Source organism: Pipistrellus hanaki, assembly GCF_964339955.1.
Source record: "Pipistrellus hanaki genome assembly, chromosome: 12".
Taxonomy (NCBI): Eukaryota; Metazoa; Chordata; class Mammalia; order Chiroptera; family Vespertilionidae; genus Pipistrellus; species Pipistrellus hanaki.
In genome coordinates this window covers 59,821,238-59,846,725 of record NC_140514.1, presented here as the reverse complement: position 1 = coordinate 59,846,725, position 25,488 = coordinate 59,821,238, and the positions used below count along the sequence as shown (strand labels likewise).

The 25,488-nt window shown below is 49.0% G+C and overlaps 1 protein-coding gene across 6 annotated transcripts in view; it reads right to left on the bottom strand.

Moving 5' to 3' along the window:
• TBC1D8 (TBC1 domain family member 8) overlaps positions 1-25,488 on the bottom strand; it is an 85,812-nt gene that overhangs the window by 44,370 nt on the left and 15,954 nt on the right. For 4 of the 6 annotated variants that reach the window (XM_084900497.1, XM_084900493.1, XM_084900492.1 and 1 more), the window contains exon 2: positions 7,387-7,497. The exons of the other annotated variants lie outside the window; for them this stretch is intronic. In XM_084900497.1, the coding sequence (XP_084756623.1) occupies positions 7,387-7,497 (111 nt within the window). The remainder of the gene's footprint in view (positions 1-7,386; positions 7,498-25,488) is intronic. 6 annotated transcript variants of the gene reach the window in all.

The following is a 25,488-nucleotide window of genomic DNA, read 5'->3' as shown; positions in this document are numbered from 1 at the left end:
ATGTGGGCCGTGTGAGCCGTGTGAGCCGTGTGAGCCGTGTAAGCCATGTCAGCAGTGTGAGCCGAGCGAGCCGTGTCAGTTGTCTGTATTCCCTCTCAGGGAGCGTCCTCATCCTCGTTGCTGGACAGTGACCTGGGCTGTGCCCGCACCATGGAGGCTGGCAGGAGCAGAGGCTCAGCGACGTCCTGGGCATGGAGGCCGGTGCTGGACGGGAGAGGCTGGGGCACCGCTGTGTCCAGGGCGGATACAGGCGGATGTAGAGCCGGAGCTCCAGCCATCCAGGAGCGATGGGCACCAGGCAAACCACAGGGAAGGGAAGCAGAGGCAGGAGGCATGAACAACAGGCCCCACCCATCAACACGGCTCCGCCCACTAAGGCCACACCCAACACGGCCCCACCCACTAACAGGCCCTGCCCACCAACACAGGCCACACTCAATTACACAGGGCCACATGCCACTAACACCACACCCAACTAACACAGGTCACATGACACTAACACAGGCCACGCCCCCTATTAGGTCACACCCCACTAACACACACCACACCCCATTAACAGCCAGGTCCTCATTCTAACCCTGAATCTTCCCCCCAGAGTTCCAGGCACGGGAGACCTTATAACACCCACTCATATAGGCCCCAAGGTGGCCTCTCCCCAAGGTGGCCTCTCCCCACGGTGGCCTCTCCCCACGGTGACCTCCCCACGGTGGCCTCTCCCCAAGGTGGCCTCTCCCCACGGTGGCCTCTCCCCACGGTGGCCTCTCCCCACGGTGGCCTCTCACTAGGTGGCCTCTCCCCACGGTGGCCTCTCCCCACGGTGGCCTCTCCCCACGGTGGCCTCTCCCCATGGTGACCTCTCCCCACGGTGGCCTCTCCCCACGGTGGCCTCTCACTAGGTGGCCTCTCCCCACGGTGGCCTCTCCCCACGGTGGCCTCTCCCCACGGTGGCCTCTCCCCATGGTGACCTCTCCCCACGGTGGCCTCTCCCCACGGTGACCTCTCCCCACGGTGGCCTCTCCCCACGGTGGGCCTGTGATGGAACTTTCCACCGCACTATCTCCGTTTCCTATGAAAGCCGCCGAACGGCAGGGACCTTCCTCACTCTGATCCTCTGCAGGGGAGTCTCACAATGACGTCACAAACACCGCGGGGAAGGGCAGCCGACCGCGACCCTGCCGCCGGGACAGGCCCGTCCATGTGCGCGACGCCGGGCGTGTCCCCAGCCGCGAGGCGGCCTCGGACCCGCTCTGAGGACACAGACCGAGGAGGAGGCGATGCCCACACTCCCAGGTGCCGCTGGCCGTGCCCTGCCCTCCGCCGTCTGCCACGTGGATGTGCTGTCTGTGGCCGTGGTCAAAGCCAAGTCACGTGACGCGGCGGGAGATGGGAGGGAAGAGGAGAAAGACAGCGTCTGTCACACACTGCGGAGGCAGGAGGAGAACAAGGCTGCAGATGAACTCGACTCAAGTGCAGCTCCCCAGCGGGACCCCAAGACCAGGCTGCTGCCGGGCACAGGGTGGAGCCGGGCCAGGAGGATGGTGTCCTCGTGACAGGTGGCACCACATCAGGACAACGAGTGCCCTCCCGCCGCCCAGCCCGGCGGAAGCGTCTCTGCGCGGCCGCGGCTGCGGCCGCGGCGCTGGGCCTGGAGGCCAGCAGCTCTGAGTCAGCACTGCGGTGCGCCGTGGGGTCCACATGTCAGAATCGCACTTGGTTTTATGAAGACCCCTAATTTTGCAGAACAAGACTTTTCTATTTTCTAAGAAATTAAAGTTCAGTCATCTTAAACATGACCCATGCAGGAGTAAACGTCAGATTTATAAATCTCTAGGCAAAACTAAAACAGCCTGAGAAACCTAAGTCCACAGTCACACACTGATCATCTGGACGAGACTCGCGAAGCCAGCGGAGCCGGAGCGGAGGTGCCTCTGCTGCGGCCCCGGTCCCCTGCGGGGAGTGTCCCATTGGCCCTGGGGACAGCCGCGCAGACGCCCTGCCAGCCGGGCCTTCTGGTTCCTCTGTGATCTCTGTGGAGACCACGCACACACACACACACATACACACACACAGCACCTGAGTTGCTTAGAAACTCACACAAATATTTATTCTCTTCGCTTCTCCCAGAGGTCCTTTCAGGAAATAAAACAAACACCATATTAGCCACACCTACAGCTTCTGCACAGCCATAGTCTGATCCAAGCGTCACTTTCAAAAAGCAAGTCTCTGCACGTCCGATTGAACGGAACACCTCTCCGGCACTGAGATCCGGGTCCACAGCAACGGCACCACATCTCCTCCTCAGACCGGCTCCTTCGCGATACAGGAGCATTTCTGTCCAACACCAACAGCCAGTGTCTGATGCGGCGAATTAAAGGTGTGACCAGTCCTGCCGGTGTGGCTCAGTGGGTAGAGCGTCGCCCTGTGCACTGAAGGATCTGGATTCGATTCCAGTCAAGGGCACGGACCTCAGTTGCAGACTTGATCCCCAGGCCTGGTCGGGGTGTGTGTGGGAGGCAACAAATCAGTGTATCTTTCACACTGATGTTTCTCTCTGTGTGTCTTTCCCTCTCTCTTCCACTCTCTCTAGAAAGTCAATGGGAAAATACCCTCGGAGAGGATTAACAATTAATTAATAAAATACACCATGCTTTCTAAAAAAAATAAAAACTAACGTGTAAGTAACTGTCAAGGCCCTGTCACTCCTAAATGCCACTCGACCCTCCTCACAGTTACTCAGAGGCTGTGGCAGCGACGGTGAAGGGCCGGGCCAGGCCACGTCCAAGGCCCCACCCGCCTGAAGGAACTCGGGGCACAGCCTCCTCGGTGACAGTCTCCTCGGGGAACAGCCTCCTCGGGGGACAGCCTCCTCGGGAACAGTCTCCTCAGTGACAGTCTCCTCGGGGAACAGCCTCCTCAGTGACAGTCTCCTCGGGGAACAGCCTCCTCGGGGGACAGCCTCCTCGGGAACAGTCTCCTCAGTGACAGCCTCCTCGGGGACAGCCTCCTCGGGGAACAGCCTCCTCGGGGACAGCCTCCTCGGGGAACAGCCTCCTCGGGGGACAGCCTCCTCGGGAACAGCCTCCTCAGTGACAGTCTCCTCGGGAACAGCCTCCTCAGTGACAGCCTCCTCGGGGCACAGCCTCCTCGGGGACAGCCTCCTCGGGGAACAGCCTCCTCGGGGACAGCCTCCTCGGGGCACAGCCTCCTCGGGGACAGCCTCCTCGGGGAACAGCCTCCTCGGGGACAGCCTCCTCAGTGACAGCCTCCTCGGGGACAGCCTCCTCGGGGAACAGCCTCCTCGGGGACAGCCTCCTCGGGGACAGCCTCCTCGGGGACAGCCTCCTCGGGGACAGCCTCCTCGGGGACAGCCTCCTCGGGGAACAGCCTCCTCAGTGACAGCCTCCTCGGGGACGGCCTCCTCGGGGACAGCCTCCTCGGGGACAGCCTCCTCGGGGACAGTCTCCTCGGGAAACAGCCTCCTCGGGGCACAGCCTCCTCGGGGCACAGCCTCCTCGGGGACAGTCTCCTCGGGGACAGCCTCCTCGGGGACGGCCTCCTCGGGGACAGTCTCCTCGGGGACAGTCTCCTCGGGGACAGCCTCCTCGGGAACAGCCTCCTCGGGGACAGCCTCCTCGGGGACAGCCTCCTCGGGGAACAGCCTCCTCGGGGACAGCCTCCTCGGGGACAGTCTCCTCAGTGACAGTCTCCTCGGGGACAGCCTCCTCGGGGACAGCCTCCTCGGGGAACAGCCTCCTCGGGGGACAGCCTCCTCGGGAACAGCCTCCTCAGTGACAGTCTCCTCGGGAACAGCCTCCTCAGTGACAGCCTCCTCGGGGCACAGCCTCCTCGGGGACAGCCTCCTCGGGGACAGCCTCCTCGGGGACAGTCTCCTCGGGGACAGCCTCCTCGGGGACAGCCTCCTTGGGGACAGCCTCCTCAGTGACAGTCTCCTCGGGGACAGCCTCCTCGGGGACAGCCTCCTCGGGGACAGCCTCCTCAGTGACAGTCTCCTCGGGGACAGCCTCCTCGGGGACAGCCTCCTCGGGGACAGCCTCCTTGGGGACAGCCTCCTCAGTGACAGTCTCCTCGGGGACAGCCTCCTCGGGGACAGCCTCCTCGGGGACAGCCTCCTCAGTGACAGTCTCCTCGGGGACAGCCTCCTCGGGGACAGCCTCCTCGGGGACAGCCTCCTCGGGGACAGTCTCCTCGGGGGACAGCCTCCTCGGGGACAGCCTCCTCGGGGACAGTCTCCTCGGGGAACAGCCTTCTCGGGGAACAGCCTCCTCGGGGACAGCCTCCTCGGGGACAGCCTCCTCGGGGCCGGCAGCCTAATGTTAAATCTTCCTTTTTACATAATGGCCTGGCCTTGTGCCTTCAAGTATTAAAATGAGTCCTCCAAGTATTTACATAAGTGAAAACAGATAAACAACCTCCGTAACACTGAAAGGGAAATAGATTTTCCATTTCTAATTGAAACAGTCACTTAAATGCCCGTGTCTTGGTGCCGTTAGCTACACTTCTCAGAAACAGAAGCAGGGAGAGGAGCAAAGGTGCAGAGACTCGGATTTTCTCACCAGAAGAAACACCAGTCAATAGAAACAGGCCCAGAAATAGCAAGGACACAAAACGGCCACTCTGAGTGCACTCCCGGGTTCGAGAAGCAGCACAGCGAGACCGGAGCTGGCCTGAGGGCAGAGGGCAGGCCTGGAGTCGGTGTCCGGGTTAAAGGCCAGACGGCGAGGGGCAAGAGCAGAGGACTGGAGGCCACGGTGTAAAAACCACCCACAGCGGAAACAGGGCCAGGACGAACAGGAGCACCGAGCAGCACCCGGCACCGCACCGCGCCCTCACTGCTGGGCCCCGCAGCCCTTCCGTCCCCGCCGGGCCCACAGGCCGGGCCCACCTCCCCTCCGCGGGCACACGCCGCGGGCAAAGGCGGGAACGCACACACACCCACACACACACACACCACACACACACCACACACTCACACCACACACCACACACACACACACACACATTCACACCACACACCACACACCACACACACACTCACACACACCCACACACACACGACACACACACCACACACCACACACCACACTCACACCACACACTCACACACTCACTCACACACACACACACACACACCACACACACCACACACCACAGACACTCACACACACACCACACACTCACACACATCACACCACACAACACACACACACTCACACACATTCACACCACACACACATTCACACCACACACCACACACCACACACACACTCACACACTAACACTCACACACACACACCACACACACACCACACACTAACAAACTCACACACTCACACACACTCACACCACACACCACACACCACTCACACCACACACTCACACCACACACACACTCACACCACACACCACACACACACTCACACACACACCACACGCTCACACCACACACCACACACACACTCACACACTCACACCACACACACACTCACACCACACACCACACACTCACACACATTCACACCACACACCACACACACACTCACACACTCACACCACACACACATTCACACCACACACACACTCACACACTCACACCACACACACACTCACACCACACACCACGCACTCACACCACACACCACACACACAAAAACACCACACACTCACTCGCACACACACCGCACACACACCACACACACACCACACACACACACACACATTCACACCACACACCACACACACACCACACACTCACACCACACACCACACACTCACACCACACACACACTCACACCACACACCACACACACACACACACACCACACGCACACCACACACACACCACACACCACACACACACTCACACACACCACACACTCACACCACACACCACACACACACTCACACACATTCACACCACACACCACACACACTCACACACTCACATCACACACACACTCACACCACACACCACACACACACACACACACACCACACGCACACCACACACACCACACACCACACACACACTCACACACACACACACCACACACACACCACACACTCACACCACACACCACACACACACTCACACCACACACGCACTCACACCACACACCACACACACACTCACACACACACCACACACCACACACACACTCACACACACACCACACACTCACCACACACCACACACACACTCACACACATTCACACCACACACCACACACACACTCACACACTCACACCACACACACACTCACACCACACACCACACACACACACACCACACGCACACCACACACACCACACACACACTCACACACACACACACCACACACACACCACACTCACACCACACACCACACACACACACACATTCACACCACACACCACACACACACACACCACACACCACACGCACACCACACACACCACACACACACACACCACACACTCACACCACACACCACACACAAACTCACACAACACACCACACACACACACCACACACACCACACACACACACACACCACACAAACACACACCACACCACACACACACACACACCACATACACCACACCACACACACACACCACACACGAACATACCACACACATCACATACACACCACACACACTGACACCACACAATCACTCCACACACTGACACCACACACACCACACACACACACACACCACACACACACACACACACACACACACACAGATACCACACACACCACGCACTCACACACACACCACACAAACACACACCACACCACACACACACACACACCACATACACCACACCACACACACACACCACACACGAACATACCACACACATCACATACACACCACACACACTCACTGACACCACACAATCACTCCACACACTGACACCACACACACCACACACACCACACACACACACACTAACACACACAGATACCACACACACCCTCACACACACACCACGCACTCACACACACACCACGCACTCACACACACCACACACGAACACACTCACACACCACATACACACACTCACACACACACACACACACACACACACTCACACTGTATCACGCACACACACCTCTGCGTTTGGGTTTCAGACGTGAGGACGCCCGCCGGCGCTGGCCCGGGGCGGCACGGGCCTCGGACGGGACGGGAGGTGAGCCCGCGGCAGCAGCCGCCGCCCACGCGATCGCCCTCCGCGTTCGATGTGTGAAGACCCTTCGGAGGGCAGAGCAGGTGGGCCAGGCGCCTTCCCGCACACGCAGTGCTCGGCTGGGCCTGAGGTTGGACGGCCCGATGGAACAGACTCGCCCGGCCGGCCCAGCGAACATGGCCCCAACTCACCGCTGGCGATCTGGGAGCAGACCTGGGAGCCGGGCACCTGGAACAGGATCCGGAACGGGGCCACCCGTGCGCTGGAGTCCAGCACCGCGTCCAGCGCGCCCACCAGGCGGCCTGCGGAGACAGAACGGCGGCTGAGCAGGGGCCCGCCCGCTGCTGGGCCGGCGCGCAGGGAGGAGCCGCCCCTGCCGCGGGGCAGCGTCCATGCGCTGGGCCATTCCTGCTCACTGGCATGCCCAGGATGCAGGTTCAAGCCTGATTGATCGGGCGATTACCCAAATCAACCGACCGAAGTTTCTCACGTTGATGTTTCCTTCTTTCTTTCTTGCTCTCTCTCTCCCCACTTTGTTCTCTCTAAAATCAATTTTAAAAGATGTCCTTGGGTGAGGAATTAAAAAGTCGAAGCTCCTTTACCCCACACACAGCTTTCAAAAGCCCTTAATAATCTGCAATTCAAGAGCGAACCAGTAAGGAGGCAAAAACTAAGCAGCTAAGGAATCCCATCTAATAAAGAGCAGTATGCAAATTAACCATCATTCCACTACACCCACAAAGCTATGCCCACCAGCCAATTAGGAGCAACTATGCAAATTAACCCCAACCAAGATGGCTGCAGCCACAGATCAAGCAGGAGGGAGGCTTGGGTTTCCCCAGTGATGGAGAAAGCCAATCTTTACACACACCCTGGCGGGTCAGGCCTCCACTCAAGGTTACAAAGTTTCAATTATAGAAGATAAATAAATCCCAACAAAAATGGCGGCAGTCATGGAGCTGGAGAGAACAGGAGTCTTGGCTCTGCTCCAGGCTACAAAGTTTCAATTGTAGAAGGTAAATAAATTCCACATACCAGGGCCTCCGCTTGGATCGCCGGGGAGCATGGCAGGCCCCTTGCTTAGGCCGCCCCATGCCCCCAAGGGAACCCCCACCCTGATCCAGGACACCCTTCAGGGCAAACCAACTGGCCCCCACCCTCTATCCTATCTAATAAAAGAGTAATATGCAGATTGACCATCACTCCAACATACAAGATGGCTGCCCCCATGTGGTCAAAGATCCTGCCCCCATGTGGACAGAAGATGGCCACCTGTTGGGAGCCGAGTCCCCTGCCGACCTGAGAATCGGGGGATGGAGCAAGGGTAGGCAGCCCTGCCTGCTCTCCCCCAGGAGTCGGGTCACTTGGGGACGTGGCAAGCAACATTGTCCTTCGTTCTGCTGTGCGTGCAAAACTGGAATCTGCAAACATGTCCTTGAATTAACATAGCAGAGTACAGCTAGACGAAATATCCCAGGCAGCTATCTCCCTGCGTAGGTCTTAAGGAACTGGCACGTAGCCATCATGCCCTGAGAGAAGGCCATTTGGAGGAATGCCCAGCTTCAGTGTATAACAGAGTTTGTACCTTTAATAAACTTGCTGCAGTGCCATCCAGCATTCCAGCCCTCCTGAAGCCCTTCTCTCTCTTGTCTTTTATTTCTAAGCCTCCTAGCCTGATCTTCAGGACCTGCAGTACCGGCTGGATCCGGTAACCACCACAGCCGAAACTAGTTTGGCTCAGTGGATAGAGCGTCGGTCTGTGGACTGAAAGGTCCCAGGTCCGATTCCGGTCAAGGGCATGTACATTGGTTGCAGGCACATCCCCGGTAGGGGGTGTGCAAGAGGCAGTTGGTCAATGTTTCTAGCTCTCTATCCCTCATCAATGTTTCTAGCTCTCTATCCCTCTTCCTTCCTCTCTGTGGAAAATCAATAAAATATATATTTAAAAAAAAAAGATGGCCACCACAAGATGGCCAGCAGAGGAGGGCAGTTGGGAGGGACCAGGCCTGCAAGGGAGGGCAGTTGGGGGCAAACAGGCTAGCAGGGGAGCAGTTAGGTATTAAGCAGGCTGACAGGAGAGTGGTGTGTGTGTGTGGAGTAACTGTGTGGTGTCAGTGAGTGTGTGTGATGTGTGTGTGGTGTGTGTGTGTTCGTATGTGGTGTGTGTGTGTGAGTGTGTGAGTGTGTGGTGTGTGTGTGTGTGAGTTTGTATGTGTGGTTAGGGAGTGATCAGGCTGATAAGTAGAAGCGGTTAGGGACAATCAGGTAGGCAGGCAGGCGAGCAGTTGGGAGCTAGCAATCCTAGATTGTGACAGGGATGTCCGACTGTCCATTTAGGCCTGATCCCACCTAAACGGGCAGTCGGACATCTCTCGAGGGGTCCCAGATTGGAGAGGGTGCAGGCTGGGCTGTGGGACATCCCTTCCCCCGTGCACAAATTTCGTGCACCAGGCCCCTAGTAACTGTTATAAAAACCCACACCCCCTTCTTCTTGCTTTCCCTAAAGCCATGGATTGGACAGGGGGAAGGTGCTTCAGGCAGGGGCGTTAGGCCATGGGAGACGGGCAGCGAGGACGGACCTGCTGGGAGCTGTGCAGCCGCAGCAGAACAGGCCAGGTTCTCAGCAGGAGAGCAGGGAGAGGCGACCTGGGAAGAAGACTGGGGGGTTGGACAGTGGGGGACATACTGGGCACAGTGGGAGGCTCGCTCACTGTCATGTAGTAGAAGTGTACAAAAAGAAATGTGGACGTGTCCATGAACATGCCTGTCACTGACATGTACTAGTAAACATATGTGTGTACATGTGCACAGGCAGAGTGCCCAGCTCCGTCCACTGCGCGGTATCAGGAAAATAAACAAAAACTATGAACAACTTCATGCCCACAAATTTGATAACTTACATGGAATGGAATTGCCAAAATTCACACAGGAGAAATAAATCATTTGAATAAGCCTGTATCTATAAAGAAATCGAGTCAATGAATAACCTGCCAAAGAGGAAAGCACCAGGTCCAGATGGTTCACTGGTGAATTCTACTCAATGTTAAGGACTCATGAATATAATCTCCACAATCCCTTTAAAAAAAAAAAAAAAAGGCAGAGGAAACATGTCCTACTTTGTTCAATAAGACTACCATTATCCTAATACCAAAACCGGATAAAGATATTACAATAAAGGAACACTACAAACAAATATCAACCATGTAAAAATCCTCAACAAAATATTAGCAATGTGAATCCAACAACATACAAAATGAATGATACACCAGGAGAAATGTATTCTTTATTTCTGGTTGATCCCTTATTATTTCTTGTTGATCCCTTATTATTACTAGTTGATCCCTTTTCATACTTACTTGCATACTTTCATATCCCTTGCATACTTACTCCAGGTATGCAAGGCTGGTTCAATATCTGAAAATCACCCAATGTAATACACCACTTCAAGAGAATAAAGAAGAAAAAATCATATAACCACATCAACTGATGCAGAAAAAGCATTTAATAAAATCCAACATCTATACATACTTTTTAAAGAAAACTCTCCATAAACAAGGAATCAAGAACTTCTTTTTAAAAAAAATAAATCTTTATTGTTCATATTATTACAAATGTTCCTCATTTCCCGCCCCCCTCCATTGCTCCCTTCCACCAGGTTCCCACCCCACCCCCTGCCCTTTCCCCTCTCCCCATTGTCCTCATCCATAGGTGCACAGTTTATGTTCAGTCTCTTCCCACGCCCCCCTCTCCCCTTTTCCCCAAGAATCGTCAGTTCACTCCCCTTCCATACCTCTGATTCTACTATATTCACCAGTTAATATTGTTCAGCAGATTTTTTTAATTTCCTTGGTTTTTAGATTCACTTGTTGATAATTTTACGTATTTGTTGTTCATAATTTTTATCTTTGTTTACTTTCTCTTCTGAAAGAACCCCCTTCAGCAATTCATATAATTCTGGTTTGGTGGTGATGAACTCCTTTAGCTTTTTTTTATTAGTGAAGCTCTTTATCTGGCCTTCAATTCTGAGTGATAGCTTTGCTGGGTAGATTATTTTTGGCTGTAGGTTCTTGCTATTCATCACCTTGAATATTTCTTGCCATTCCCTTCTGGCCTGCATGGTTTCTGTTGAGAAGTCAGCTGACAATCGTATAGGTGCTCCTTTATAAGTTACTACCTTCTTTGCTCTTGCTTCTTTTAATATTCTCTCTTTGTCTTTTGCTCTTGGAATTTTAATAATGATGTGTCTCGGTGTGGTCCTCTTTGGATTCCTTTTGTTTGGGGTTCTGTGCGCTTCCTGGACTTGTAAGTCTAATTCTTTCACCAGGTGGGGGAAGTTTTCTGTCACTATTTCTTTCAGTATGTTTTCGATATCTTGCTCTCTCTCATCTTCTGGGACCCCCATAATTCTGATGTTGGTTCGCTTGAAGTTGTCCCAGAGGTTTCTTACATTATCTTCAATTTTCTGGATTCTCTTGCCTTCTAGCTTCTGTGGAGAAGTGTCTTCTGGCTCTTTATGTTTCAAATCTTTGACTTGATTCTTGCGATCTTCCCTTCTGTTTTTAGGACTCTGTAAAATATTTTTTATTTCAGACAATGTATTCTTTATTTCTTGTTGATCCCTTATCATTTCTTGTTGACTCCTTATTAATTCTAGTTGATCTCTTTTCATATCCTCCTGGGCCTTATTCCATCTTTTCTAGGAAATTCTTGAAAAACCTTATAAGTGTAGATTTGAACTCTATATCCAGACGCTTTTTTGTCCTCCATTTCTTTCGTTTGTGATCTATTTTGTTGTCGCATTTCGCAGTTACAGATGGGACGGGGTTTCAGGGTGGAGCCTGCAGCTTTGGCTTCCGTCAGCCCCGCCCTATGAGGGTCCTTCAGTGCTCGCTGCCGGCGCCTCTGAGAGAAAGGTGCCCTCGATTTTCGCCTGCTGCCAAACAGTCTATGCTCTCCCACAATGAGCCCGGTATTGGGGTTCAGTTCAGTTGGAAGTGAAGTTGGAGGTGGCGTTCACAGCAGTCTGGAGCCCCAGTCTCCTTCCCGTCAGGGCAATCCCACGGCACAGCCGACTGTCCCTTCTCTGGGGGCAGTGTGCATGCCTCCAGGACCTCCTTTCTCTGCTACCCCGGGGTTCCGACTTACAGCCCAGCTCCCTATGGCTGAGCCTGGGTCCCCAGGGTCTGGCCTAGAACTGGGTTCAGAGCAGTCGGGGGCCCAGCACAGTCGGAGTTTTATCTCCTTTCCGCTAGGGAACGCCCGCCAGGCACTCGGCCTCCCTCCACTCCGGCTCTGTCCTCTCCACGCGCGCCGCGTGTCTCTGTACCTTGGGCTTTTCCAGCTCCTCCGCGCCTCCTTCTGGTTTTCTCCTTACTTCTCGCTGTAGAATTTCCAGTCAGTCAACCTTCCTGTAGTTCTGGGCAATGTCCGTTTTATATTTTAGTTGTATTTTATTGAAATTGTTGTGTGCGGCTGCGGCTAGGTGTTCACCTGGGCGCAGCCATCTTGGATCCTCTCTTGATGCTTTTAATATTCTCTTTTTGTCTTTTGCTCTTGGAATTTTAATAATGATGTGTCTTGGTGTGGTCCTCTTTGGATTCCTTTTGTTTGGGGTTCTGTGCGCTTTCTGGACTTGTAAGTCTATTTCTTTCCCCAGGTGGGGGAAGTTTTCTGTCACTATTTCTTTCAGGATGTTTTTGGTATCTTGCTCTTTCTCCTCTTCTGGAACCCCCATAATTCTGATGTTGGTTCGCTTGAAGTTGTCCCAGAGGTTTCTTACATTATCTTCAATTTTCTGGATTCTCTTGTCTTCTTGCTTTTGCAGAGGAGTGTCCTCTGGTTCTTTGTCTTCCAAATCTTTGACTTGATACTTGTGATCTTCCATTTTGTTTTTAGGACTCTGTATAATATTTTTTATTTTAGACAATGTATTATTTATTTCTGGGATCCCTTATTATTTCTTGTTGATCCCTTATTATTTCTTGTTGATCCCTTATTATTACTAGTTGATCCCTTTTCATATCCTCATAGGTTTCCTTTATTTTATTGGCTTTTTCTAGGAAATTCTTGAAAAACCTTATAAGTGTGGTTTTGAACTCTATATCCAGTCGCTTTTTATCCTCCATTTCTTTCATTTGTGATCTGTTTCCTTATCTCAGCATTTTCGTAGCTTCCCTGTGTTGGTAGCCTTAAAAGTCTCTGTGTTCACTTTGGATGGGGCGGAGTTTCAGGGTGGAGCCTACAGTATTGGCTTCCGTCAGCCCCGCCCTATGAGGTTCCTGAGTCTCAGTGTTCCTCAGGGTCCTTCGGTACTCGCTGCAAGCACCTCTGAGAGAAAGGTGCCCTTGAGTTTCACCTGCTACCAAACAGTCTAGGCTCTTCCTCAATGAGCCCAGAATTGGGGTTCAGTTAAGTTGGAAGTGGGGTTGGAAGTGGGGTTCAGAGCACTCTGGAGCTTTTGTCTCGTACCCGCTAGGGCAATCCAGCGGCACAGTCAACTGTCCGTTCTCTGAGCGCCTCTGGGGCCTCCTTTCGCCGCTTGCCTGGGTTTCCGCCTTACAGCCCAGGCTCCCTCTGTATGAGCCTGGGTCCCCAGGGTCTGGCCTAGAACTGGGGTTCAGTGCTGTCGGATCTGGGGTTCATCACAGTACTGAGCTTTTATCTCCTTCCCACTAGGGAACGCCAGCCAGGCACTCAGCCTCCCCCTCCTCTCTGACTCCATCCTCTCTTTGCGCTCACAGTGTCTCCGTACCTTAGGCTTTTACAGCTCCTCTGATTTTCCTTTTGGTTTTCTCCTTCCTTCTTGTTTTAGAATTTCCAGTCAGTTGACTTTCCTGTAGTTCTGGGTAATGTCCATTTTGTATTTAGTTGTATTTTATTGAAATTGTTGTGTGAGGCTGCAGTTAGGTGTTTACCTATGCCGCCATCTTGGATTCTCCCAAGAACTTCTTTAACTTGACAAAGAACATCTACAAAGATCATACTTACTGATGAGAAGCTAAATGCTTTCATGCTAAGATGAGGACCTCCCGGGGCTGAGTATTCAACCCCGTGTGAAATAAGACAAGAGGACACAAAGGGGTGCGTATTGGGATGGAGGAAATAAAATGTTCACAGATGACATGCTTGTCTTTGGGAAAATCCCAAAAAGCCAGCAGCAACAACAAAAACTTATGGAATTAATAAGCAAGTACAACAAGACTGTAGTACACAACATTAATATGACTGCTGCTTTCCTATATTTCAGCAATGAACAACTGGAATTTGGGGGGGGGGGATGTAAATACCACTGACAGTAACAAATGGTATATTTTTTTAAAATTCCTTTCAGAGAGGAAGGAAGAGACAGAAACATCATCGATTGGTTGCTCCTAAGTGTGCAACCCAGGCATTGAACCCTGACCTCCTCGTTCATAGGTCGATACTCAACCACTGAACTATGCCAGCTGAGTGCAAATGCTAATTATGAAATATAAGAAGAAAAAAAAAAACCATACACACACACAAAAAAAAAAACAACCACCACCAAACAAAAGCCCAGGTCCTGACAGATTCACAGGGGAGATTTTCCAAATATTCAAAGAAAAAGTAGCACCTATACTCCTCAAACTATTTCAGAAAATCCAACAGAAAGGAACACTTCCAAAGTCTTTCTATGAGGCCAGCGTTATCCTAATTCCAAAACCAGATACAGACATGACAAAGAAAGAGAATTATAGGCCAATATCCCTGATAAACACAGATGCTAAAATCCTCAACAAAATATTAGCAAATCGCATTCAGCAATATATTAAAAATAACATAGACCATGATCAAATGGGACTTATTCCAGGGATGCAAAGATGGTACAATATCCTCAAATCAATGAATGTGATACATTACACAAACAAGTTGAAAGCAAAAGTCACATGATCATATCAATAGACACATAAAAAGCATTCAACAAAAATCCAACACCCATTTTTGATAAAAATTCTCAGCAAGGGAGCTACCTATGGGCTTGGACAGGGAAATCTCGCCATCTTGACAGGAAGATTGGATCATGTCAGAGGCCTGAATATCTACAGCCGCAGTGACCATCAAGCAGCTGTGACCCCTAGAACGTTGATCCCAGGTGGCACGAAAACTTGTACTCAAAGGAGTGCCCCACCTCATGGCAAAAAGGAGAGAGAGAAATACATAACCAGACATCCTGAAAAGAGAGATCATGGGGAGACAAAGAAACAGCCCGCGTATGAAAGAAAAGCAGGCATCACCAGAAAAGGAAGTAAACGAGTTAGAGGCAAGCAACCTACCAGAGCAAGAATTCAGAGTAATGATCATAAGATGGCTAAAAAGAATGGAAGACAAATTTGACAATATGAGTAAGAACCAAGAAGAAATGAAGAACCAAGAAGAAATGAAAAATGACATCGCTACTGTAAAGAACGCAATAGAAAGCATCAAGAGTAGACTAGAAGAAGCAGAGGACCGCATCAGTGAGCTAGAAGACAAGATGGAAAAAAATACCCAATTAGAGCAGCTTCTGGAAAAAAAAAAAATTAAAAAGCAGGAGGAGAGCCTAAGGCAGGGGTCTTCAAACTACAGCCCGCGGGCCACTACACATGCGGCCCGCAGAGGAGTCTGATCCTGCCCGCCAGGTTTTTTGGGCAGTGAGCGCAGCCGAGGTATTACAGTAGGAATTAGTAGTTCATATAGTCCGGCCCTCCAGCTCTCTGAGGGACCGTGATCTGGCCCCCGCTTTAAAAAGTTTGAGGACCCCTGGCCTAAGGGAACTTTGGGACAATACAAAACAAAACAATATTAGAATAATAGGGGTTCCAGAAGGAAAGGAAACTGAGGAAGATATGGAAAACGTATTTCAAGAAATAATGACAGAATACTTTACTGAGATAGAGAAGAAAAAAAACACACAAATCCAAGATGCTCGCAGAGTCCCAAGCAAAATGAACCCCAGAAGACCAACACTAAGGCACATTATAATTAAACTGGCAAACACCAATGACAAAATAAGAATCTTAAAAGCAGCCAGAGAGAGACAGAAAGTTACATATAAAGGAACCCCCATCAAACTAGCAACTGATTTCTCTACAGAAACTCATCAGGCCAGAAGGGAATGGATGAAATATACAAAGCCATGCAAAGAAAGGGTCTGAATCCAAGAATACTGTACCCAGCAAGGCTATCAATCAAAATTGAAGGTGAAATCAGGATCTTCACAGACAAAAACAGACTAAGGGAATTTATCACCACCCAACCAGCAATGCAAGAAATGCTAAAGGGTCTACTGTAAAAATAAAGAATTAGAAAGCAAAGAAGAACACTGGGGTATAGAATAAAAATGGCGTCAAACAAGTACCTATCACTAATAACTTTAAATGTAAATGGAATAAATGCTCCAATCAAAAGACATAGGGTAACAGATTGGATAAGAAAACAAGACCCATATATCTGTTGTCTACAAGAAATCCAGTTCAGAAAAAAAGATGCACACAGACTGAGGGTGAAGGGATGGAAAAAGGTTTTCCAGGCGAATGGAAATGAAAAAAGAGCTGGGGTAGCAATACTTATATCTGACAAACTAGATCTCAGAGTGAAGGACATAACAAGAGATAATGAAGGCCACTTCATAATACAAAAGGGAGCAACCCAACAAGAAGAAATAACCCTAGTAAATATATATGCACCCAATACGGGAGCACCCAAATACATAAAAACAAACAAACAAACAACAACAAAAAAAAAAACTGCTGGAGGACATTAAGGGAGAGATCAATAGCAATACAATCATAGTAGGAGATTTTAATACCCCACTGTCACCTTTGGACAAATCATCTAAACAAAAAATCAGAAAAGAAATATCAATCCGAAATGACTCACTAGACCAGATGGAATTAATCGACATCTTCAGAACATCCCACCCCAAAGCCACAGAATATACATTCTTCTCAAGTGCACATGGGTTATTTTCAAAGATAGACCACATGCTGGGACATAGGCAAAGTCTCTTCAAATTCAAGAAGATAGAAATCATATCAAGCATCTTCTCAGATCATAGAGGCATAAAACTGGAAATTAACTACAATAAAAATAATACAAAGAAATCAAACACATGGAGACAAAAGCAGCATGTTATTAAAAAGGACTGGGTTATCAGAGAAATCAAGGAAGAAATTAAAAACATCCTGGAAACAAATGACAATGAAAACACAACAATCCAAATCTATGGGACACAGCAAAAGCAGTTTTGAGAGGGAAGTTCATATCCCTACAAGCCTATTGAGAAAAAAAAAAACAACAAGAAAAAATGGTAACAAAATATCTAACTCTACAACTCGAAGAGTTAGAAAAAGAGCAACAAGAAAAGCCAGTGTAAATCAGAGTGGAGATAAACTACATAGAGACCAAAGAAACAATATATAAGATCAACAAAACCAAGAGCTGGTTCTTTGAAAGGATAAACAAGATTGATGAACCTCTAGCCAGGCTAACCAAGAAACAAAGAGAGAGGACTCAAATAAACAAATTCAGAAATGAAAGAGGTGAAATAACAACAGACCCAGCCGAACTACAAAGGATTGTTACAAAATACTACAAACAACTCTATTCCAACAAACTGAACAACCTGGAGGAAATGGACATATTCCTAGAAAAATACAACCTTCCAAAACTCAATCATTATGAATCTGAAAATCTCAATAGACCAGTGACTTGGGAAGAAATTGAAGCAGTCATCAAAAAGCTTCCAGCAAACAAAAGCCCAGGGCCAGATGGCTTCACAGGAGAATTTTACCAAACATTCAAGGAAGAACTAAAACCTATCCTCCTCAGACTATTCCAAAAAATTCAAGAGGAAGGAACACTTCCAAACTCCTTCTATGAAGCCAGCATCACCCTAATACCAAAACCAGATAAAGACAACTCAATGAAAGAGAATTACAGGCCAATATCCCTCATGAACTTAGATGCCAAAATCCTCAACAAAATTCTAGCAAATCGGCTCCAGCAGAACATCAGAAAGATCATACACCATGACCAAATAGGATTTATTCCAGGAATGCAAGGATGGTACAATATCCGCAAATCAATACACATGATATATCACATAAACAAATTGAGAGATAAAAATCATATAGTTATATCAATTGATGCAGAAAAAGCTTTTGATAAAATCCAACACCCTTTCCTGATAAAAACTCTCAAAGTGGGAGTACAAGGATCATACCTCAACATAATAAAAGCTATATATGATAAACCCACAGCCAACATCATACTCAATGGGCAAAAACTAAAACCATTCCCTCTAAGAACAGGAACAAGACAGGAATGCCCACTCTCGCCACTCCTGTTTGACATAGTACTGGAAGTACTAGCCATTGCAATTAGGAAGAGGAAATAAAAGGCATCCAAATTGGAAAAGAAGAAGTAAAGTTATCCTTATTTGCAGATGACATGATATTGTACATAAAAAAACCAAAAGACTCCATTAAAAAACTAATTGACTTAATAAATGAATTTGGCAATGTAGCAGAATACAAAATTAACGCCAAAAAATCTATGGCATTTCTATACACCAACAGTGAACTTACAGAAACAGAGACTAAAAAATCAATTCCATTTACCATCGCACCAAAAAAATTAAGATACCTAGGAATAATCTTAACTAAGGAGTATAGGACCTATATGCGGAAAACTACACGACACTGAAAAAAGAGATAGAGGAAGATGTAAACAGATGGAAGAACATACCATGTTCATGGATTGGTAGAATCAACATCATCAAAATGTCCATACTTCCCAAAGCAATCTATAGGTTCAATGCACTCCCCATTAAAATACCAACGGCATATTTCACTGACCTAGAAAGAACTCTCCAAAAGTTCATTTGGAACAATAAAAGACCCTGAATACCACAGCAATCCTGAGAAAGAAGAGTAAAGTAGGAGGGATCTCAATACCAGATTTCAAGCTTTATTACAAAGCCACTGTTCTCAAAACAGCCTAGTACTGGCACAATAACAGATATATAGATCAATGGAATAGAATCGAGAACCCAGATATCAACCCAAATCACTATGCTCAATTAATACCTGACAAAGGAGGCACGAATATACAATGGAGTCAAGACAGTCTCTTCAATAAATGGTGTTAGGAAAATTGGACAGATAAATGCAAAAGAATGAAACTAGATCACCAACTTACACCATACACAAAAATAAACTCAAAATGGATACAGGACTTAAACATAAGACGGGAACCCATAAAAATACTAGAGGCATCCACAGGCAGCAAAATCTCAGACATATGCCAAAAGAACTTCTTCACTGATACTGCCCCTAGGGCAATGGAAGCTAAAGAGAAAATAAACAAATGGGACTACATCAAAATAAAAAGCATTTTTACAGCAAAAGAAACCATCAACAAAACAACAAGAAAGCTATATTTACAAATGTTATCACTGATAAAGGTTTAATCTCCAACATCTACAGACAGCTTATACAACTAAATAAAAGGAAAATGAATGATCCAATTAAAAAATGGGCAGTGGAATAAAAAAAAAATTTTTTAAAAAGGGCAATGGACCTCAATAGAATATTTTCAAAAGAAGACAGAAGGCAGGCCAAGAGGCACATGAAAACATGCTCAAAGTCACTAATTATCTGAGAGATGCACATCAAAACAACAATGCGGTACCATCTCACACCTGTCAGCATGGCCAACATCAACAAATCAACAAACGACATGTGTTGGCGAGGTTGTGGAGAAAAAGGAACCCTCGTGCACTGCTGGTGGGAATACAGACTGGTGCAACCATTATGGAGAACAGTATGGAGTTTCCTCAAAAAACTGAAAATGGAACTCCCATTTGACCAAGTAATCCCACTCCTATGATTATATCCCAAGAAACTAGAAACACCAATCAGAAAGGATATATGCACCCATATGTTCATAGCAGCACAATCTACAATAGCTAGAATTTGAAAACAGACTAGGTGCCCGTCAGCAGATGATTGGATCAAAAAACTATGGTACATCTACACAATGGAATATTATGCTGCCATAAAAAAGAATAAATTCTCATCATTTGCAGTGACCTGGATGGAATTGGAGAACATCATGCTGAGTGAAATAAGCCAGTCAATGAAAGAGAAACACCATATGACCTCACTCATTTATGGATAATAAGAACATTGTAAACTGATGAACCAAAAGATAGATATAGACAGTAAAGCAACAAGCCAACTGTTAAATTACAGTGGGGAGGTTAGGGAGATCTGGGGGAGATAAGAGATCAACTGAAGGACTTGTATACATGCATATAAGTACAACCAATGGACACAAAACTCTGGGGAACGAGGGTATGTATGGGGGGGGGCAATGGTAAAATATGTACACAGATAATTTAATAAAAAATAAAAAATTTAAAAAAATTCTCAGCAAAGTTGGACTAGAGGGAACATATCTTAATATGATAAAGCCATATATGACAGACCTAGAGCCAACATCATACTCAATGGGCAAAAACTAAAACCATTTCCCCTAAGAACAGGAACAAGACAGGGATGTCCACTCTCACCACTCCTGTTCGACACAGTACTGCAAGTGCTAGCCACAGCAATCAGACAAGAAGAAGAAATAAAAGGCAAAAAAACTGGAAATGAAGAAGTGAAACTGTCCGTATTCGCAGATGACATGATAGTATACATAGAAAACCCTAAAGACTCCATCAAAAAACTACTATATTTAATAAATGAATTGGGCAACATAGCAGGATGCAAAATTAACACCCAGAAATCTATGGCTTTTTATAAACCAATAATGAACTCACAGAAAGAGAAACTAAAAGGACAATCCCACTTACCATTGCACCAAAAAAGTTAAGATACCTAGGGATAAACTGAATTATGGAGGTTCAAAAAGACAGAGGAAAACATAAGCAAATGGGAGAACATACTGTGTTCATGGATTGGCAGAGTCAATATCATTAAAATGTCCATAGTACCCAAAGCAATCTATAGATTCAATGCACTTCCAATTAAAATACCAATGGCATATTTTACAGACCTCGAAAGAACTCTCCAAAAATTCATCAGTGAATAAGCTCCTCACTCAGAGCGTCACCCATGAAGCAGTCACATCTCCATTCCCAGCCAGGGCACAGGCCCGGGGTGCAGGCTCGGGCCCCAGTAGGGGGCGTGCAGGAGGCAGCAGATCAATTATTCACTCACCCTGATGTTTCTATTTCTCTCTCCCACTTCCTTCCTCATGAAATCAATAAAAATATTTTAAATAAACAAACAAATACAGGTCACCAAAGAATGGGTTCGTGACATTTGTGTGTAAATTCACTTTCTCTGAGCAAAGGACATTTTCACGCCTGTTGGAGAAATAAGCCCGTGACGGATGCAGCATCATCCAAACAGCCGAGCAGCCTCCGGTCACCCCTCTGCCCCGTGCCCGTCCCTCCACCACGCTCAGCCCGCAGCTTGGGCCTGGCAGCCGGGGCCGCCGCGTGAGAGCTGCCAGTCCTCGGCCGCTGAGAGCAGCCAGAGGAGCCGCTACAGCAGTGTTTTTCAACCTTTTTTGGGCAAAGGCACACTTGTTTCATGAAAAAAATCACGAGGCACACCACCATTAGAAAATGTTAAAAAATTTAACTCTGTGCCTATATTGACTATATATAAAGTAATTCTCTTGAATAGGAATCAAATAAACACAAAGAAAGTATTTTATAATTACTTTATTATGAAATATTAAGTAAACAAAATAGTGAAAAATTATAAAATTCTTGTCTTGTCTGCACCTACGGCACACCAGGCAACATCTCGCGGCACACTAGTGTGCCCCGGAACAGCGGCTGAAAAACGCTGCGCTACAGGAAACGGGCAGAAAGCTTCCCATTTCCACGTCTCGCTCGCCCAGACCTGCACGCCATGCTGACAGACTCGCTGACCCCGCAGGCCGGAGCCGCGGCCGTGCCCACCGCGTGCTCCAGGAGTGTGCTCTCACAAAGCGCGGAGTCCAAGCTTCCAGAGCCTCGCTCCCTTTAGAACCTTCTTTCTGATGCAGAGAGCACTGCCTTTCCCCGCAGCCATGACACAGCCCGGAGGGTGAGGGGCACCGAGCACCCACTCAACCTCCCATCCTCACGCCCAGAGTCAGGCGGGGCACCCAACACGCACTCCTTCAATTCAGAGACATCCCACACTTCATGTGAAGGCACAGCTCTTCCTTCATCCAGCGAACACTTCAATTACTGGCATTAATTAAATTAATTAGCTAGAGCCGAAACCGGTTTGGCTCAGTGGATAGAGCGTTGGCATGTGGACTGAAGGGTCCCGGGTTCCATTCCGGTCAAGGGCATGTACCTTGGTTGTGGGCGCGTCCCCAGTGGGAGGTGTGCAAGAGGCAGCTGGTCAATGATTCTCTCTCATCGATGTTTCTAACACTCTATTCCTCTCTCTTCCTCTCTGTAAAAAAAATAAAATAAAAATAATAAAATAAAATTAATTAATTAACTAATTAGCTAGTTAATTACAGGTAACAAACTTAAACTAGTGCCCCTAAGGCCCTTCGGTTATAAAGCCTGCAGGGTCCGAATTCCCTCCACACGCAGCTCTGCTGAGCACACAGACTTCCGGGAATACTGGTGAACGTCACTATTCCCAACCGCTGGCAATCACATGACCTCCCCGATCAGCGCCGGGACAAACATGTGGTGCAGATGACACAGGCAGAGTGGACGCAAACACTACAAAAGCACAAGACACCGGCTGGCGTGCTCAGGGGCTGAGTGTTAGCATATGATGAACCAGGTCACAGCTCCATGCGGTCAGAGCACATGCCGTGATCCTCAGAGCAGGAGGCAAACAATGATTCTCTCTCACCATTCATGTTTCAATCTTTCTCTCCCTCTCCCTCCCTCTCTCTAAAGTCAACTAAAATATTTTTTAAATGAAGACTGGTAACTATACTATCTAATAAAAGAGTAATATGCAGACTGACCATCAGTACAACACATAAGATGGCTGCCCCCATTTGGTCAAAGATCCTGCCCCCGTGTGGACACAAGATGGCCAGCAGGGGAGGGCAGGGGGAGGGACCAGGCCTGCAAGAAAGGGCAGTTGGGGGCGACCAGGTCTGCAAGGGAGGGAAGTTAGGGGTGACTGGGCCAGCAGGGGAGGACAGGTGGGAGTGACCAGGCCTTCAGGGGAGGGCAATTAGGGGCAATTGGGCCAGCAGGATGGCAGTTTGGCATTGATCAGGCTGGCAGGGGAGTGGTTAGGGGGTGATCAGGCTGGTAGGCAGAAGCAGGTAGGGGCAATCAGGAAGGCAAGCAGGCAAGCAGTCGGGAGCCAGCAGTCCTGGATTGTGAGAGGGATCCCAGATTGGAGAGGGTGCAAGCTGGACTGAGGGATACCTCCCTCCTCTGTGCACAAATTTTGTGCACCAGGAGAGTTTGTGCTCTAGGAGAGTTAATGAGGGACAACCAAATGACTGAACAGCAGGCTGCATGGGGTGACCAGGCCGGCAGGGGTGTTAGTGAGGAGGGACCAAATGACCAAGCAGCAGGCTGTGTGGGCAACCATTTCAGCAGAGGGGGGTTTGTTGGGGGCAACTAGGCCAGCGGGAGGTGGGGGGTGGAAGGGGAGTTGGGGGGCAATCAGGCTGGCAGGCAGAGGCAGTTAGGGGTGATCAGGCCAACAGGCAGAGGTGGTTAGGGGTGATCAGGCTGGCAGGGGAGGGCAGTTAGGGGTAATCGGGCAGGCAGACAGGTGAGCAGTTAGGAGCCAGTGGTCCAGTATTGTGAGAGGGATGTCTGAGTGTCAGTTAAGGCCCTATCCCAGCAGTCAGACATTCCCTGAGGGGTCCTGGATTGGAGAAAGTGCAGGTTGGGCTGAGGGAACCCCCTCCCCTGTGCACAAATTTTGTGCACCAGGCCTCTAGTCTATATATATAAAAGCCTAAGCAACCAAAACAACCAAGCAGATGATCAAACAGGCTGCGTGGAGTGACCAGGCCGGTAGTGGGGGCAGTGAGGGGTAACCAGGCTGGCAGAGGGGAGCAGTGAGGGGCGACCAGGCTGACAGGGGTGGGGGGAGACACACAGTTGGAGGTGACCAGGCCAGCAGGGAGGGCAGTTAGGGATGATCAGGCAGGCAGGCAGGTGAGCAGTTAGGAGCCAGTGGTCCCAGATTGTGAGAGGGATGCCCGACTGTGGGATCAGGCCTAACATGGCAGTTGGACATCCCTTGAGGGGTCCTTGATTGAGAGGGTGCAGGTTGGGCTGAGGGGACCCTCCCCCATCCCATGCACGAATTTCGTGCAGCAGGCCTCTAGTAAGTAATAAAGACAGACAAGGTCAGTGTAGGCAGTGGCTAAGTCTTGAGGTGGGCGGAGTCGAAGACCTTGCTTATCCAGTTAATTATAGACAACTTCACTCTCCTGAGAAGCAAAGATTACACCCACAGCCCCTTCGCGCCTCCCTGCCTTCTCGCTCCTCTCTCAGGCTCGGGCGGGCGGCGGGAAAGCCTCCCATCCCCTTGCTGGGCGTGGCCAGCCCCAGGGACAGAAGGGCTTGGGGGTTTATCCCTCACAGGCATTTGGAATTCTTGGCTGGGCCAGAGACCGGTACCCAAGATGGTAACAAATCCTGAACCCAGCCTGGCCCTGAAGGAGACCCTGAAATGCCAGAAACCGTCACTCACTGAGGCGTGGCCGCCACCCACAGGAAGTCAGCCTGAGGTTGTGGACAAGAAAGGCTACCGTCAGGAGAAGACAGGCAGGGCGTGGGGTGGGCAAAGCGGGTGAAGGGGCCAGAAAGTACAACCTTGTAGTTAGAGAATAAAAAGCCAGGGGATCGAACGCATAGCTTGGCGACTGTAGTTAACAAAACTCTATTGTAGACATGGAAGTTGCTAAAAAAGTAAATCTTGTTTTCAAAAAAATATTGTTATTGATTTCAGAGAAGAGATAGAAACATCAACAAGAGACCATCATCGATCGGCTGCCTCCTGCAATGCCCCACACTGGGGACTGAGCCCACAACTCGGGCATGTGTCCTGACCGGGAATCCAACCATCACCTCTGGTTCACAGGTCGATGCTCAGCCACTGAGCCACACCAGCCGGGCAGAAAAAGCACTCATCACAAGAAAAAGATTTGTAACTATGCACGGTGATGGGTGTTAACTAGACTTACTGTGGCGATCATTTCACAATATAAACAGATATCATATCATTATTCTGCTGTATGTGTATTAGACGGCGATTTCTTAAAGAGGGAGACTAGTG